This window comes from Nipponia nippon, unplaced genomic scaffold, assembly GCF_047370975.1.
Source record: "Nipponia nippon isolate SJK-2023a ecotype South Korea unplaced genomic scaffold, ASM4737097v1 scaffold_19, whole genome shotgun sequence".
NCBI classification, from domain to species: Eukaryota; Metazoa; Chordata; class Aves; order Pelecaniformes; family Threskiornithidae; genus Nipponia; species Nipponia nippon.
Window position 1 is genome coordinate 7,267,897 of NW_028262335.1, and position 18,451 is coordinate 7,286,347.

At 39.8% G+C, this 18,451-nt stretch overlaps 2 protein-coding genes across 5 annotated transcripts in view; one reads left to right on the forward strand and one right to left on the reverse strand.

Annotated features, from left to right (window-relative positions):
* The window catches only part of LOC148056027 (uncharacterized), a 72,695-nt gene that overhangs the window by 41,773 nt on the left and 12,471 nt on the right, over window positions 1–18,451 (forward strand). The window contains exons 5-6 of one of the 4 annotated variants that reach the window (XR_015704351.1): window positions 3,944–4,062; window positions 5,238–5,329. The exons of 1 other annotated variant lie outside the window; for it this stretch is intronic. Coding sequence is in view for 1 of the 3 variants with exons in the window: in XM_087755604.1 (XP_087611730.1) it covers window positions 856–866 (11 nt within the window). In the remaining 2 variants the exon portion in view is untranslated. Of the gene's footprint in view, window positions 1–855; window positions 971–3,943; window positions 4,063–5,237; window positions 5,330–18,451 lie in introns of those variants that run through there. 2 more of the 4 variants (XR_015704356.1, XM_087755604.1) reach the window with 2 other exon arrangements.
* CFAP74 (cilia and flagella associated protein 74) overlaps window positions 1–18,451 on the reverse strand; it is a 50,141-nt gene that overhangs the window by 5,636 nt on the left and 26,054 nt on the right. Inside the window, exons 20-34 of the mRNA XM_087755554.1 lie at window positions 17,980–18,092; window positions 16,975–17,097; window positions 15,732–15,853; window positions 11,612–11,740; window positions 8,436–8,523; window positions 7,618–7,791; window positions 6,124–6,257; window positions 5,230–5,506; window positions 4,631–4,738; window positions 3,773–3,927; window positions 2,383–2,517; window positions 1,840–1,949; window positions 1,404–1,459; window positions 554–673; window positions 139–291 (exon numbers count right to left, since the gene is read on the reverse strand). Coding sequence (XP_087611680.1) covers window positions 139–291; window positions 554–673; window positions 1,404–1,459; window positions 1,840–1,949; window positions 2,383–2,517; window positions 3,773–3,927; window positions 4,631–4,738; window positions 5,230–5,506; window positions 6,124–6,257; window positions 7,618–7,791; window positions 8,436–8,523; window positions 11,612–11,740; window positions 15,732–15,853; window positions 16,975–17,097; window positions 17,980–18,092 — 1,997 coding nt within the window. The remainder of the gene's footprint in view (window positions 1–138; window positions 292–553; window positions 674–1,403; window positions 1,460–1,839; window positions 1,950–2,382; window positions 2,518–3,772; window positions 3,928–4,630; window positions 4,739–5,229; window positions 5,507–6,123; window positions 6,258–7,617; window positions 7,792–8,435; window positions 8,524–11,611; window positions 11,741–15,731; window positions 15,854–16,974; window positions 17,098–17,979; window positions 18,093–18,451) is intronic.

The window sequence follows — 18,451 nt, forward strand, 5'->3', positions numbered from 1 at the left end:
CTTTTAAAGCTATGTTTGTTCTTTTGCCTATAGTTTGCCACTCAGCCTTACGTTCTGCCAGACTAGAAACCACAGAACTCTTCCTCCTCCTTAGAAAAATTGCTGATGTGCTTTCCAGTTCAGCATAGAGGGATTTACCTTGAACGTGGAAGTCACCTTCTCTCTGGCTATGACATATCCCATATCGAGTACTTCTTCCACAGAGCAAACAATTGATGGCATCACCCCACGACCAGTGAGGCTTAGGGTTAGATTGGTTTTTGCCGCCCAGATGTCCAGCATTTCAAAAAACTGCCAAGAGGATGCCTGTGTTAGCCCATTTGCTGAAGGAAAACATCCCCCCCGACCCCCTCCCACAAACGGGCCATTGCTACAGAACTTCTGGATTTAATGCACAGAGAAAGATCCAAATGTTGATAGCGGCTATGCACAGGCAACAAAGCTTTTCTTCTTATTATACAGCCTCATCCTGGTCAGTAACGTGTATTACACAGCCCACTACATCTCTCCGTCTCTCCTCTTTTCCCCCATTACTGTTGTATGTCTTACTCACCCATTTATTCTCATTTGGAGAAAAAGAGATGATGAGGGTTTTATTTTCACCTGGCTCAAGCATTCGAACTGGTCTGACCAACAGGAAGGGACCGCTGGGATTCAGAACTGAGAATCCTAGCTAAAATAGTGCAACTCAAGGAAAAAAGTTTATAAGCAAAGATTGGGGAAAAAGATATAAGAACAGACTCTAAGTATTGTTCAGACCACAGATGTATAAACTAACCACCTATAAGCTTTTTCAGAGATCAATAACTAACTCAGAGAAAAGAAGAACTAATCAAATTTTTTTTTTCTCCACAGAATTCAAATAGCTGCAAGATCTTTTTCCAGTTCATAAGATTGCCATGTAACTCCATTTTCAGATTTTGCCTGGAATGGGTCATGAACACCCTCAGATCCAGGACGTGCCTTCTCCTGTGTTATCCCCCACAGCTTAACACAGGCAAGCCAGTGTAGTAGCCTCTTCTTACAAGGGATTCAGAAATTCAGAGAAGCGTTGTGCAAAAATCGAGTCGTTGGTTCTGTTTCACATGTACGTCACGCTACTGAAACTAGCTTTGTCATCACTACTTTATACTCCTTAGAAAGTGGTTAAGTGCTTCTCAAGTTTGGCTCTATGCAGAATTATTTCCACTTAAAAGGCTGGAATGGAATTAGCTTTCCAGCAGGTCACCTAGGCTCCTCCAGTATCTTCTTCACCTCACCTCCTGCCTCACTCCAAGATGTGTATCGAGGCTGAAATCTGCTACCTCCTCCTTGCTTTAGTGTCAAACAGTTCCTACCGATAAAGACTCAAATTAAACAGAAGCCGAACAGCAGATTAACTTACATGTTCTAAACAAGGATACTTCCAGCTTCTCTGGTGAGATATTTTGTATTGTAATTCTCTTAATCATTCTGTGGCCTGACAGGAATGAAAACATTTCAAAAAATGATGATGCTCACTCACACACATTCCTCCTTTTCACTCATGCTTCTACCTGGGCCAAACATTCATTCCATTTCCATGGCTAATGCATTAGTCAAAGCTCACCAAAATACTTTCAGATTTGTACAGTCACTCGTAGAGCTCCCAGTTCCATGTTTCGGGACCAAGGCTGCTTTTTACATGCCTCAGCTAGCCAGACGGGCTCCTAATTTTCCACCTAAGTACCTATTACAGGGCTAATTTCTATATTGACTTTTGAAAACCAACTGAGCAATGTAAAAGAAAATGCAAAACTACGCTCAGAAGAAATTCACGTCAGACAGAAAAAACTCAAAACTTGAATTCAAATTTCATACCTACTGCAACATCACCAAAATTGACTGTGGTTTTTCCATTATCTGAAGTGACCACAACAGATGGTGCTACAGCCGGACAGTGCATCTCCAAATACAGAGTGTTGGAAGGGCTGGAGGGAGAGTAAAAGGGTATTTGCTCTTGGATCATACAGAAATCAAAACTATGGTCAGAAATCTGCTCTTATTCTGTTCATATGACAGGATATCATTACATTGGTATTACAAAACAATACATAATTTTTGGTGGCTGACTGTTTTGTGCCTAAGCAGAAAGATGAACTACATCTGGCTTAAATTTTTCACACAATTATTCTTTAAGCTGCTTTGATATTCACGTGTTTGATTCTTATCCAACTAGTGGGTTGTAAGCATGAGTTTCTAACACTGACCTATGAAGTAATTAAGATCAGAAAACAAGTTTCCTCCCCAAATGAATAAATTAGCATGCCCACCATTTCCCTCTCAACTTAAGGGTCTTTTCCAACCTTAATGATTCTATGATTTCTGGACTATCATGACTTGCAGGTATCTAATTGCAAATACCTGCAGCTTAGGTTTTCAGAGCCTTTCTTTTCATCGATATGGCCACTTGCAACAAAGCATGGTATGATATATTTTTCAAACCTCCCACGGAAATTCCTCATCAGGAAAGCCTGGGCTGCCACATAAGCATCAGAACTAGAAAATCCAGGAAGAAAAGTCATCTCAGTAAGTGAGAGAGCAAGCAAGCAAAAAAAAAAAATCAAATAAATATCTACTGAGCTATTTGTGCTTACTGTTTCTTAGTCATACATTCAAAATTGAACATAACAGTGAAACAAAGTGACTGTCTTGATGCACAGTGATGGACCCACCCTAAGTGGTTTACTTTTCTCACCAAAAGAGAATAAAATTATAAACCCAGACAACAGATGCTATACTGAAGATTGCAAAATCCTCAATATGATTTCCTTAGGTTGAATACATTAAGTATTCCAGCATCTTGCAGTACTTCTACATCATTTCAACGACATGTAAACACATATGATCACATTTCTGTAATGCAATACGCCAAGCAATACTTCATAAAGGGAGTTTTAAAATATGAATTTTATTTTTATTACCTGTACTGGAAGTATTTAAAAATTATAATTAATGGATTCCAATGAACATGGAATTTTAGTCAAAACATCTAACATCCAGTACAGCCAAATGCCTGGTGTTTAAGCGTGTATTAACTTCCAAACACTTCTAAATTCCTCAGATTAGGCAGAAGTGTCGTTCTAAAAAGTTGAATTATATGCTAAGCAGGGGACCTCAAGTATCAGATTTTGCATTTAAGTATCCAAATTTCTAGATAGCACATGCTATTAATGTTAATTCTCGCTGAGGCACACCTATTGCAAAATGACTATTTCAAATGCGCATTTTACAGCATCGTTACATTTCCAGGACTGAAGATGACCATGACTAATATGATGGACGATGTAAGCCCTCAAAAAAAAAAAAAATTAACCCATACCCATGGATATGGGCCATCAGATGATTTCCATCTGGGCTGAATGTACTCGCTCTCTTAGACCTATTCAGAAAAGGTATATTAGTAGCGGTTTCTTTTGGTAACTAAGTTCAGCTTTCTAGTTGCCCTCTAAAATAACACCCTTGTTGGTTCAGCCAAATTTCCCCATACAGCCACATCTCATGCTTCTGATATATTCTTTGAAGTCTTCAATCCCTCTGATGCATAAAGGGATTCTTTGCCTTACATGAGAGGGTACAGCTGTGTGGCTTAAAAGCAGTACTAATTTTGGAAACAGCCTTTGCAACATAGCTAAAGCTATTTCTTCTCTACAGTTTGCTTTCTTGTCTAAAACCTATAGGTTTTAGTAGATTTATTAAACTATTTATAAAGAAAATGTTGTCTACGTAGTACAAGATGCTTTTGCTGACTTACTCAGGCTTTAACTCTTTGGATTTGGGTTGTTCAGAACTATGTAGAGAAGCCAGGTATTTACTGTCTCCATCCCTTACAAGCTGTCTGGAAGACTGCTGTCTGGTAATGGAAATGCTTAGTTTCTTTCCCTCTCTCTTTTCATCTTTCTTCCTTTCCTGCAAATACACACAGAGAGACATTATACACTGCGAGTGATCCCTGGCAATCCGGTCAAGACACCAATTTAGAAAACACACAGTCCCTGGCCCGAGGATACGGAACCGAGGAGGGGACAAAGTGCATGGAACAAGGTAACCGCAAGAGGATTATGGTAACAAGCCCCAGCCACAGTAGTTATTAATTAAATACGTTTCTAATAATGTAAAATCAAGGCAAAATGGATATATTTTACCCCATCTTAAAAAAAGAGTTCCCCTGTTGGAGCAGACGAATAAAAGACTGTATCTCTCATGGGAATTTTACCTACTTATCTCATAATTAAAGACAACCATAGGTGCTCACATAAATTAACTGCCCCACAGCATTGCATATAAAGTCCATGTATGCTGTAAATCTGCAAGAAGTGTAGAAACTTTTTTTTTTTTCCTAGGACTACTTGCAGTTAGCATTTGCAAGAAAATCCTCTAGGAATGCTTTTGAAATTGTTAGCATGAAATTAAATTATTGCTCAGTGAACAGACTACACATTAAGTGCAACAGCACAGTCATACCCTTGTCCTTTACAGGCAGGTCTTACATGGATCATGAGTTTGGGCTTCATTAATATGCAAATGATTTTATGATAAAAATACCATCCAGAGAAACAAATATCTGCAAGTAACAGCCCGACAGCATGTGCTAGTTCTTAGCATTCCTTACTTGTATTTCTGCCCCTGTCGCAGCTGCTCTGCAAAGCCTCCGAACTGCCTCTTCTCTGATTAGCTGATCTGACAATGTTGGTCTGAAGGACACTTGAATCAAGCTTTTCTGGGAGCGTGAGAGCATACACAAGGATGATAGGCAAAATTCAGCCCTCACACATGTGTTATACCTACAAAGCTCAATAGGAGCATACACATGACAGCAAACAATTAACAAATAAAATACAATTTTTTTCCAAGTGGATAAGATGATCCTAAGGATAAGGTCCCTTGCAGCCTTTTGGGAAGTCCGCTGTGTTACAGTGGGCTGGTTTCACATTACCAATGTTTTTGATATTTAAACATTCTTCAAATAAATCGTAATGACAACACTGGGGAAAGAACATTCAGGGTGAAAACTCCCATTAAGTATTAGCCAGATTTGATGGTTAACCCCTCATGTCCGATTTAAAACATTATTTCAAACAGTACAAAATATTCCAGCTATTCTAATAATAATAATTCACGTTTTGAGCTTCATTTACAAGTGACAGCATTTGTAGGGATGTAGATGATCAAAAGATTTAGCAGAACACTTGACGTTTAAAGTGAATTTACCTTCCCAGGCAACACAGTTCCAACAGAAGGTGTAACTGTCACCGGGCAGTCCTCTGGCACACAGAATTCAAAGGAAGCGGGTCCGACAGGGGCAACTTCCCCATCGCCAGTTCTTGGGACAGCATGAGTAAAGTGGTTGACACTCACATGGGGATTCATCACATACAGCGTTGCTGCAGACACACCATTTAAAGCTGTTGCAGCAAACCGAACTAAGGAATGAGACAATTCAAGAGGTGGGTGGACTCCAACTGCTTTGCATGACAGCTTGAATTGTCTAAAAATAAACACATGATAAATTGTCTCAGCATAAAATAGTCTCTTAATCAGCCCGGAAAATAGGGAACTAATCCTGTAGTCCCTATTTAAGCAGAATTTCAAGCTTGCAATGGGAATTTTGCCTAAAGATGAACAATAATACTATCTATTTTTAATGCACAATTGGCTAGAGTCCCTACTTGAATTCTTCCTCTGTGAACTTCTGGAAACACATCCAGTCAAATCAAAGTTTATGCCATCATTATTTCAGTAGCACTAGCTTAATGTATGAAGCATTTAAAAAAAAAAAAAATCCTTCAGTAATTCTGCCAAAAAAGCAAGCAGGACATTGCAGGTTAAAATGACCTGGGGCAACCGCACAGCTTGGACCTGTGAGAAGGATAAACTTCAGGTGGGATAGGAAAAGTCATCTCCATCCATGTAAATGAAGGAGGAAATTAACTGGCATTGGCCATCTCTTGTCATCTGGAGAATTCCTACCTGCCTCACATTTTTGTCCTGGCCTTACCTCTTCAAAGTAGGCAGGGATTTCATTTCTGAACTAGCTTAACAGTGGAAATCCAGCGTGGTTTAGACTTCTACATTACCTCCTACTCCATCAGTTTCTTAACATACCTATTAATCTCTGACTTGCAGGTCAGTTCAAAGCTGTACTCTTTTGCCTTGTTAGCTTTAAAGATTATGTCCAGTGTCAGGCTTTCAAGGGGAAGAAGAATTCCAAATCCGTCATTGGGCTGAATTTCAACAAGCTTCAAAAGGGCAGGATAAGAAGTTATTGTTATTAAAATAATTAGTTAAATTATCAAATTATTAAATAAATTAAGACATTACTGGCAAGATAAGAAAATGTTTTTATTAAATGTACAAATGTCAGGAGAACAGAAACCTTCCAGTGAGAAGCCTTCATTTGAGTGAGTGACTCGTGTCTGACTGACGTGCACATTTCTAATCTCAAAGTAACTTGAAAGGCATTACATCCATTACCTTGGACTTCAGCAGCATCTCTTGCCCAGCTTCTTACCATTTATGGTAACCACCTTTCTCTAATGGCATTTATTTACTTTTCACAGACAGTTGAATGAAATATGATAATTATCTCAACAGTTCCCCCTGTATCTTTGAAGCGCTGATTCCTGTATGCTGTGCACATGCCATAGTGACAAGTACAGTTTAATATCTACAGATGTATATTGGTTTGTGTTTATGAGATGATGATGATGATTCAGGAATGTCTCCCCATCCCATTTTAAGCTAATCATGAAACACATGCTGTGAGGTAAAGCTTTAATGAAGCTGAAGATTCCAGTTTCTTTTAGCTAACTAACTCCTTGATTTTAATCCCTGGAACAGCAGAGAAAGGGAGAATGCCTAATTAAATGTCAGGTTCCTCTAGCTCCGATTCCAATATGCCAAACCATTTCACACTGTGATCATCATGCTCTTATGAAGCTTGAACAGCTAACTTTTTGCAAAAAAAAAAAAAAAAAAAAAAAAAAAAAAAAAAAAATTCAGTAGACCTAGCCCACACGCAACTGGCAGCTTCTGTGATTAATTTAGCTTCCATGTCAACCTACAGTCAGTCAGAAAATACCTAGGCATGGTTCAGGGGATGATTCCCACCAAGCGGTTTGAATGCGGCCATTCTGCTTTAAAGACAAAGCGTTTAGGCATTCGGATGCAAACTGGGCGATATTCCTCAGCCTCAAGGCCAAAGCAACAGCCCTAAGAGCCAGTTTTATTTAGGAGCATAAGGGACCTGTGAGTCTGAAAGAAAAGCGTACCAGGTATTCTGTTAGTAGATTTCTTGGGGTAAAAAATAGGTACTCTAATAGGATAAAGTTAGCTCGATAACGTTATGTAGGTGAGAAGAGTAAAATCTCCTCGAAGATGTTGATACTGCTTGGAAAATGCTTTGGGTAAAATAAGATGACATTTACACAAACCAGTACCAGAACTGATCTGCGTGTTTCCACAGTGCTGCAGGCGCTGTTAGTTCCACGGGTTTGCAAGAACCAGTCCAGATTTATTTACACTCACATTGAAACACGTTCCTGTAATAATTAAATATATTGTGATACAAGAGGAGCTGTGTGTGAGACAACTACATACCTCTGGAAGTCCCACAAACCCAAACTCTTGTGGCAAGATGGATTTGTTTGTTAGCGTGACATTTGCCTGCACAGCTTCATAGATTGTGCAGTATCCAAAATTGATTTGTGCTGGACTGATTTCCAAATCAGAAGTAGTAACAATTGCATGGACAGTAAAATTAACCTTTTTAGCCTGAAACAAATGCAAGAGGACAGGATAAAAACCCCCATCTGTGGCATTGTAAGGACAGGATTTAAGTGAAACGTCATCCAAAAAGATAACTGCAAAAAAGTTATTCTACTCTATTCCTTGACAGTAACATATGTAAATGTAACATATCTATCTTGAACTTCAGCCTCATTGTTCTCCAAAAATAAGCAATAGAAATTGTCTCTGATAAGCAAAATTAAAAAAAAAAAACAAAAACAAAAAAAAACCCAAAAAACCAAACCACCACCTGTATCTCAAATTCCGTAAGCTAGAATGGAATCACACCTGCATCTCCAGGAAATATAAACTCTCAGAATATGCTACATCTGCAGTACAGATCAGAATAAGAAGATCGTGCTATGGTATCTCATAACTCTCTGGTACAAAATAAACTACTAGGGAATAGATGAGCACCATCTAGAAAGGATTTAACTTTCTGTATTGTAAACATGCCGGCAAGAAGAAACTATCAAATCTGTATTATCAGTTTAAGCACCTTTTACTATTATCATAGGACTTCAACTAGTAAAGAAGTCATTTAAGATTAGGTATCCTTAAGTGAACATTCACTAAAATAATTTATATCTATTGTCAGCCTGATAGCCAGCACAATAAAAATCACTAACCTTATCCACAATCAGTATCGTCACTGGAACTTCCAGAACTCCGGTCTCTTCATTAAAATAGCTCCCTGCATCTTCAGGAAGGGAGTGCCTAAGGATCAAAAAGTACATGCAGTTTCATAAAAATATTTTTACTATTTTCTAGCTAAGGGGAATAATAAACTTTTGGTGGATGTATTTCTGAACAAAAAGGAAATCCGTTACTTAAGGTCTAAAAGTTTTATTATTCACAGCTTTTAATCTTAACTCAGTATTAGTGCTCAAATAGCACTTCACTGAAGTGAAGTCTAACTGAAATGTTGTACGTGAGATACATGTGAGTATTAGGGAAAATGGTGGAAGAATAGTGGAAGAAAACGCCAATCAAAAATTAGCGACCTACAAAGTTCCACCTTCTGACCGAGAAAAAGAAGATGCAGCCAGACCAGAAATATTATGGACTTGTCACAGATTTCCTGTAGAACGGCATACCTCCAGGCAATCTGCCCTGGGCAGGGGTGCGCGGATTGCAAGGGTATCTAGCAATGAAGTTAGAGTAATTGACCTTGTACCCTAATGTTGGATTTTTTTATTTTTAAAGACAGGAATTTGGACAGACAGGAGTTTAAAGGAGTTATTCAGAGGTCTGCATCCATTTATCCTTTTTTAAAAGGCCATCCAGTCATTTAAAATTCTGAAGAACTGAAAGCTTACTTTATAATCAGAATATCAGGCTTCTGCATCTTTTGCTGCAACGACAGCACATAAGCAACCCAAGGGAGGCAGTCCTTTCCTCCCGACACTGACGGTAGTTAATTACCAGCCAGGCTGAGGCAGAACCAACTGTGTCACAAAGCACAGAGGCACAACTAAAGTGAAACAAACTTGGAGATGCGGAGTGCCTGGTTATGTACCAGATTCGTAATTTATGAGAAATACGCGGGTTTTCTGTCGCTGAAGCATCTTGCTGTCACAAGCTCAATTTCAGAGCTTCAAGCCAAGACAATACAAAAGCTCCAGCGTTTTTAGCTCTGCTGGTCTATTTATAGTGCCTTACAGCATCCGAGTGAATTGCTTCCTGTTCTTAGGGCTCCACAGTGACAACGTTCCTACTACTACTACTGGAATTACATGCCATTTTTTAATGTATTGTTAAAGAACAGTTAATGAATAAATAGCAGCCACTCGGTCACCATGGTGATCTGAAATCTTGCTGGCTGTTATTTTGCAAGTCTGAAATGCGACTTTCGAAGGTGATCTTCAAAGGTATTGCTAACTTGTTTAAAGATAGGAACTGGCGTTAAATACAAGGTAGGAATAAAGTATCAGCTTTCACTTTGTCACAGGACATTAGAATAGCAGAAGACATTAATGTATTACAAAATAATCCAGGGGAAAAAAAATAATTGTAACTGTACATACACAGTGATGGACTCTAAATTAGCTGTGATGCCTTGGGGAAAAGATACTGAAACCTTCATAAAGTTCTCTGCAAACAGCATCTTCATGCTTAAAAGCAATTAAAGAGAAGTATAAAAGACAAATCAGATTTAGACTGCCAGCATCTGCAGGACTAGTTCCAAATGCAGAAAAACTAGGAGATGTGGTATTTGGGAATTCGGAACGTCAGCAGATTAGAAAACTTGCCTTCAAATAAACAGAAAATGGCTGCTTCAAACACCCAGAAAGTTATGAGTATTGTAATGTCTGACCAAGCATTTCCGTGTGCACACTACTCGGGAGAGCTTCCCAAGCCTTCAGTCCTCTATCTGGTCACTTAGTACGGCTGAATGAGTGCTGCTTTCTACTTTGTGTTACTTTTAGTATAGCTATTCTTTCTTCTGAGAAAACCAAGCTTATAATACTAAGTCAATGAGGAGGCCTTTGCAGAAACGTGTCTCTAGCTCAGTACTTCCCATCAGCTTGTAGCAAGCTCATCTTTCTGTCATACACGCACTCTCCCTGCGTGTTAGGTGTTTTAAAACGGAGCTGTACGCTGAAACAGCCAGATACTTATTTTGTGTGTCAGAAGTGCCTTAATCTCATCAAATCTCCTTTCTGAAGCTTCCTCATTTTTCAAAGGATGATTAATGTCCTAAATCCAAGCTATGCTTCTATCCACTCAGTAAGCGTACAGAGCATCTTTAGAGCACCTGAAGTTTAGGAACTGAAAAATGTCATAATAATGTTTACTGTTGTAATCTGATAGGATTTGAGATGTTGGAAGAACTGTAAATACTTTTAGTTCTTTGAATATTAACCTGGTGAAAATTTCAAAATCGGTGATTGGACTCTCAACTTCGCATCAGAGGTGCTGAGCACACCAGCGAAAATCCGGGTATACTGACATCCCCGGGCCTGCATAACCTGTAGGGAAACAGCAGCAGGTTTGCAGCAGCCACCAATGCAGGAGCCGCTGACGTATTTGGCTGTACACCAGAATTAACATCTATATCATTTAATTTATATTTGAAAAGAAATGCCCTGCTAAATTCTTTAGGATGGCAATGACGAGGTAAATAAAATGAACAGTGGTCAACATGAGCTCTTGAATTTAAATTTTTAAAAACTGCAATTCTTTGTTCCCTGTAACTGAGTTAGGTTTGTATATGTAGATATATCATGAAATGGAGACGAGAAACTTGCTGCGGTGAGGCTTTTAGCATCTCAGAAGATGTTATATAAAATGCCACATGAAATTCAAGATCGATACATTCATATTCTGGAGAAAAAATGTACATGGGTAGGAAAGAGATGAACAGGAAGCCCAACCATTCTTACCTTAATTAGCAAGCACAGGAGTTCTGTCCAGAAATTATTTAATCACTGATGCATGAAGTAGCCACCTGCCTAGATAACCTCTCCGGTGTAAGAATAGCTTCCCCACAGAAATGGGAGCAGCCTACCAGGAACGCAACTGCTAAGATTTTCACACTGCTGCTGTCAACACGGGAAGAGCATTTCCTCACAGGTATGTGATCCAAGTTCATTTCCTCCTTGAGCATCTGGCAGCTCTTAAGGGGGAGAGAGGGGGAGACGAGGCCTGCACTGACACCAGCAGTGTGAAGTCCAGCCCACTACAACGTGAAGGAAGAAAAAACTTCGACCTGCTCAGGTTTTCCACAGATATTGTCTTAAATACTGAAAAGATTAATGGTGTTAGGTTACCTGGGCAGAAAAGATTAATGGTGTTAGGTTACCTGGGCAGAAACTTCAACTGCACACTGAAGGATGACTGCGCTTGAATGTAACCTGTTTTTGGCAGCAGCTCCATGTGCTTACGCAATTCTTTGCATACTTCAAACTTCAAACGCAGCGTGGCTTTTGCTCTGCGAACAGATCAGATATGCTTAGGTGGCTTCGAGGCTACCCGTACTGCCACCTCAGCAACATTTGCTCTTGGAGTTTGATCCCCCCTGCCCCCCGCCATTGCATCTCTACTCTACATTGCGATTATAACTATTCCAAGCTTCCTTTGGAAATGATAGGCATGTAAAACTGCTACAGCAAAATCACACAGTTGTATTCTCTTTTAAGATAAGTATAGAAAACAAGATTTTGGAAGAACTATAAGTAAACCCAGCTGTATTTCAAGCAATGTACACAGCTGATTGGAACATAATTAAAGTGCAGCAGAGTGGTAAGTCAGGTCAGGGGAAAGTCAAAGCCAAATTATTGTGAAATAGCAGCTAATTATTTGCTCCTAACATACACTCTCTCTATCTGAATCAACAGGAATCACTCACTCAATGTCTGAGACATCTAACTGGCCCTAGCTGCAGCACAGAACCCACTCAAGATGGAAAAGGAGCGGTGGCCTTGTAATGCTGGGTCTAGGACACGTAACGATTGGTGGTGGGTGGGATGCAACAAATAAAAACCTGTTATTCTGTCTGAGAAACAGAAAAATGAAGACAGTGACCCCTGAGTGTGGCCAAGGATACCTGGATGCTGCCTAAGTGGCTAACAAGCACTTCATGGCCCAGCCTGTAGTCAGAAGAATGAATCTGAAAGAGCATAATGCACCTAAAACATCAACATGTACCCAGTTTGTGAATTCCATTCCTCCTCATTATCAGCACAATTATCTCAAAACCTTCGATACAAAAAATTAAGCCTGTACAGGCAAGAAAAAAACCCCTCAAACTCTGGGCCATGGGGGGGGCTGTCTTATGCCAGAAATGCACTGAGAGTGCTGCTGCTTTTCGTTTTTCTCCCCAAAACCGTGGTGACTTCTTTTAAGTAATGTGGATTCAGAGATCTCCTGTAACTTCTCCTGTAACAGCAGAGACTCTACAGGGCTAGAAGTCATAGTGTGGCTAAGCTGGTACTGCCAGTTCCGCTGCTAAAACTTGGGATCAATTTGCCCTATGACTGGCATATTGGAAGCTAGGAAACAGCTCCCTGTTTACTGAACTCTGGCCATATTATAATACAGCGATAGCCACAAACCATACCCTGCTTTGGAATTTTATGCCTATGAGCAAAATCGCCAAGCAATTTACAAATATTTCAGCTTGTCATTTTCCTTCTCTTGGACGGGTTTACAAGCTGTCAGTCCAGATGGTCTGCTCTAAATCAACAGCGATAGCATGTGGTACTGGGAGCCTGGAATGATTTCTGACTGTTGACAATCTCAGAGAACTATATACTACTTCATTAAATCAGTGCAGATTATAACCTGCCAAAGACATTACTTTGAAAAGTGATTTATATCGGACAGGATTCTGATAAAGCACTTTCACCCTTTATGCTGCTTATTTATGCTTCCTGATAACCATATTCTATGCGACCAGAAAAAAAAAGCCCCAAACCCAAACCAAACCCAGTATTAACTAACATTTTGCAATTCTACAGAGCTTGCTGAGGCACTTAAGTGCCAGAGCTACCTACCTTGAAAACTTGATCTTGCACTTGTGCTGTAGACCACAATGTCATAGACTGCAGCAGCAATAAGATACAAAGTTCTTTCTGCTCTGCTTCTGGCAGATGTTTGTGAACGAAAGGCTGCTCTAACACATCATCTCCCTCAGGTCTGGGTCAGATTTTGCCCTGAAAATCTAAAGAATTCTCTTGCTACAAGTTTTAGGGTTTTTTCTGTTTTGGTTTGGTTTTCCCTTTTCTATAACTAATTAGTGATTAGTGCAGAAATTTGTAAGAATATTGCTGAATAGCAGGATTATTTAAGTATCTAATTAATATTTAATTAAAGAATCTGTGTTCTAGAGTTACATTAATAAGAGTTCACACCTACTGGATCTGAACTTTAGTTCTCGGTGGCTAAGGCATTTCAGCAGTTGTCAGACAAGCGGCCTTTTCAGCTGGGCTGTGGTAACCTTACCTTTGGGCTCCTTCGGCGAACGGTTGCTACGAGCATTCGTTCACCGACAGCACTGCAGTAACTCTTTAGCCCGTGTAAGAAGCTATTGGCTTTGTTTGCACCTTGACAGCAGTTTGGACGCGTCTTTGCTAGCCTGGTAATTGTCCTTGGCTCTGCATCCTTTGCTGTGCATACTTCCAGGCCACAGACCTTCGCAAGACTACCTTTCCCCAGTTTTTCACTATTGCAATTAAAATACAGCTACTTACTAGGCTAACCTAAGAAATGGACTGGTAGTAAGCTCTAGCTATTTTCAGCTGTTTAACTTCATTCCGTTTGAGAAGTGGTTTGACGTGTACCATCTAACAATGAGGAATCCTCATTCTGATACATGCTACAGAAAAATTTCAATAGCTACTAGAGGAAGAAACTTCTCAGGCACCACGTCTAACTGAATGATGGAATCCACCTCCTTTTACAGGATAAAAAGTTGAGACATTATATTCCTGCACACGAAATAAATACTCTGAATTTCAGCCCACATGACTGTATAACAAAGAATTTTTCCTAACTATGAGGAATTGGGTGATAAATCAAAGAGTTGATTTGCCAAGGTACTAAGGACAGCATACTACATACTAAGTGCTCTTAATTTAGTGAGACTTGGCGAAGGATCAGCAGGATTTTTCCCTCAGTTAAGAAGTTTTGCCCTAAGCAATTTGACAGCTTCTATCTTTGGGATCCCCTTGAAATCTTAAGTTTACATTAGGAGAGTTAGTCTGCTTCTATACTTATAAGTTTTATCCCTGGGTTATCTAGACCAAGTAAAATCACTTACATAACAACTTGTACTTGTCATATCTGTAAGCTGAATTTCTGAGATAACAGCTTTACTCATTTCTTTCCAACTGTGAAGAATCTCTGCAGTCTGTAATTCTGGTAAGAGGTTTAGAATGGATGCCTTCTACAGAACCAATCTCTCCCCCACCCTCCCACAAACCCACCCCAATCCGATTTAAATAGAATCTAAGAAATGCAAATTGTTAAAATAAGCATTCAATAGTGACTGCATTAGGTAGAGGGAAGACACCCAGCACCTGCAGACAATTAAGAGAGTAAAAGTTGATGTAACCACTCTCTAATAGCAGGAAATCTCTGGGGGTCAATTAGCTGAAATATTATCTTTATATTGCAGTGCAAACAGAACCAGTCTTCAGACATTACTGACTTGGACTACAGAAACCCACAGCTATTTTTTCCCCTGTAAACTGGTATTCAGTCACGGTCTGTGTACTTACAAGGTGTCTGTCACTCCAGTGCAGTGCTTAATGCCTACACGGGTTAGGAAAAGTTGTACCCTTCCCATTTTACAGTAAATGCAAAAGGGCTGACGTGATTTATCCAGCATCATATCCCAAGTCTGGTAAGACTGGTGATTGACCTTCCCAATAAAGAACAGTTGGCATGAGGCTGGCTTCCAGATCCTAAGTCTCTCATGGATTTTAATTAAAGGTAAAATAGCTGAGAAATAACAAAATATTATTTCGTAAAATTTCCTGGCTGAATCAATTATACCCAATGTGGACTTAATTTTAGACACATTTATCTCCCTAATGTTTAGAGCACAAACTGCCCATGACGAACCTCTGTGGGGCTGCTATCCCCTAGGGGCTTTACAGTTCCACCACAGAACAGGTACAACATAGGGAATCTTGTAGGAGCGGAAAGGCACGTATTAACTCAGATACTTCCTAGCTACGGCTGGGCTTGGGAATCTGGGATAGTGGGATACCCAAGTCCAAGTTCCACAGAAGCGCGGAACTCAGAGGGCTTGTAATCAGGACATCCTCCTGAAATGGCAAGGAAAAAACCAAACTCTTCTTCGGCTTCCTATGATGCCAAGATGGGTCTGGCACAGCGGCACCTCAAGACATCACCTAGTGACTCACGATCTCATTGTTTAGCTCGAGAAGGCAGCTGATAAGGAAAGGGCAGCTCACCTGCTTTGAACGACAATGCAATCCTGATACAGTCCGTCATACATACAGATCTTTAAATCAATGTTGGGACTGGGCACCCAAACCGGCACATCAGTAGAAACTCCAATGGCACTAAAGCACAGCTGTTAATACAGAAACCGAGAGTGTAAATATTTTTGTTAGTCTCAAATTCTTACTGATCTAGACAGAGCAAGAATTTCTGCTATAAACTACAGCTGAGTAAAATATTTTGTGATTCATATTGCAACAGGTTCTTTAATTAGACAAAGCTATGAAAATAATTTGTAATATAAAACCTAGATGTTATGGTGTTTCAGCAGAAAAAAGAATTATACTTTGGTTTGGATTCTTTGACAGACAACATGAAAGAATAGCGTGCTGCCCACGAGACCGAAATTAAAGTGCACCCAGCTTAAGCGAACGTGCAGAAACTCAAGAGGCAGCAGCTTGTTCAGCCAGCAAAGAAATACCGTAACGGCAGCACAGTGCTGTACTGCCTATAGCGACCTTAGGTCTGCCATCAGTGACCACATAGCTCGGACTTCGACCAGATGAGCCTGAAAGAGAGGGTACCAGAGGAGGCTGCAGTATGCACCTGCAGCTCCTTTTGCAGGCTACTCCATCTGCAGGCCGCGGGGAGAGCCAGGGCTGGCCTACTGAGCTGCTTGACATTTTTTCTTTATTTTTTTGGCAAGCTTCTGTGAACTGTTCCCAGGCAGAATTTGGCTTCCAGTAAAGCGTGGAATCAAAATATGCTAAGTGGTAACTAAAGTTGTCATCTCTTCCAGCTTTCACACATCAGTTTCACTACTGCATGCTAAGTAATTCCAATTCTGATATATCAGAAAGAAAATAAACTACGTAGGTTGGGAATAAAGAAGAATACTTTTGTATTTGTTTCCAGGACATTAGATGTTTTCCAGCATGATGTCTGATAAAATGGGAATATCAGGATTATTTGCATAGAAATTTAAGAGAATCAACGTGTTTAATAACCATACTGCATCAGAAAGAAGGGCCACGATTTACAAAATTACCTCCCAACAAACCACATAATACACTATCAGATGGTACCTCATTGTTATTTCTCATAATGTTCATAAACATATCTTCCTCTACCTCCTTCTCCTGTTTCTAATACAGGATTCTGAGCAATTTTAACTCTTGGAAAAAGCAGAAGTAGAAGGGTTTTAAACTCCTTTCCTACAGTGTTTTCAAGCAAGTCTTGCACAAAATCACTCACTGGTTTGCAGTCCGAGTTGTCAAACACGATCACAAACTCTGCCCGCACATCCCCAGGGACGGCTGGGACAAATATAATCTGAAGTCTGACTGAGCTGAAGGGTCCAATTTCACCTTCAGTAACCTAAACAAGAAGTAACATGTTTTTAATGAAAATCTGACTGTATTACTGTAGTCAGCTATAAATTGTATTGAAATAAAGCAGCAGTATATACCCACACTATACAAACGCTATTACACCTAGTTTGTAACTAGATTGAACGCAGTATGCGAGGGAGAAATCAGTATCAGCAGCTCCCTAGGAGGTTTAGTGTGGGGAAGAGCCTTGGCACGACACATGGTTTCACAACCAGGCGTGGTCAGAATTTTACTGAGAGTCTCCTGTTACTGCAAGACTCTGTCTGACAGCTAGATAACGTGGTTCACCGAGGTGTTCCCATCCTATATTGCTGAATATGTAACCACAACATAGAGAAGCTGTCTTGTGCTACCATTCAAAGATTCTACTGATTCCAGCACTAAGTCCATCTGCCTTTTGTATGCACAGGTAGAAGCTGTAAGTGCTAGTACGAACTGGTATCTGGACTCTCATATCCAGATTTTTTAATACGGCTCAAGTTTGACGTTTCCCAGACATTCTTCCTGCCCCATCTCTTGTGCTGTCACTAGACTTTGTATAACCACAGAAAGACACAGCAGAAAAATCAGTTGGGAAGAAAAAAAACCACCACCGAAACAAAAAAATAAAAAAAAAAAAAAAGAAGAGTTAAATTATGGGAAATTTAAATCTCTACAGAATCTTTCAGCTCAAATAAGTCTTTATAGATCAAAAGAAAGGGCAAATACGTCATGTGATTTCATTTTAAGAATGAACTGTGATACAGTGAAGTCCAGTAGGCTTGAAGTTGATCACGTACTTAAGGATTTCCCACCAGAGCCAAAGCAATTTATTTGATGTAGGCTTAAACAAGTGAAAATCTTGTCTGCATCTCAGGATATTCATTACCTTTCCAAGCATAATTTCAACGGGTGTTTCTTCAGGAGAAAGTTTCACTAAATCGTGCGCATTGTCTGTATCGAGATCTGATCTGGAATTTAATACATCTTGACCAAGTTGTTCTGGGGGGAAAAAAAAACAACACAAACAAAACCCCACAAAATGCTGGATGTGTGCATCTATTCACTAAACAAAAATATCAAACAGAGCAGAAATACATTGATTTTGGTCAATATTGCAAATCCAATAATGTATACCAATGATGTGGAAATATAAATGTCTAGAAGGAAATTTCTGTTTGGCCATACAACTGTGCCCTAGTCCCGAAGTCAACCTTGGGCACCTGAGCCTTCCGCTACAGAACAACAATATTAATGTTTCAGAAGGATAAAGTATATATCGGATATTGTCGCATCAAGGAATGCAAACTCAGCTGAAAGCGCGAACTGGGCTTTAAGAACAATTTCAGCGGGACAAAGCA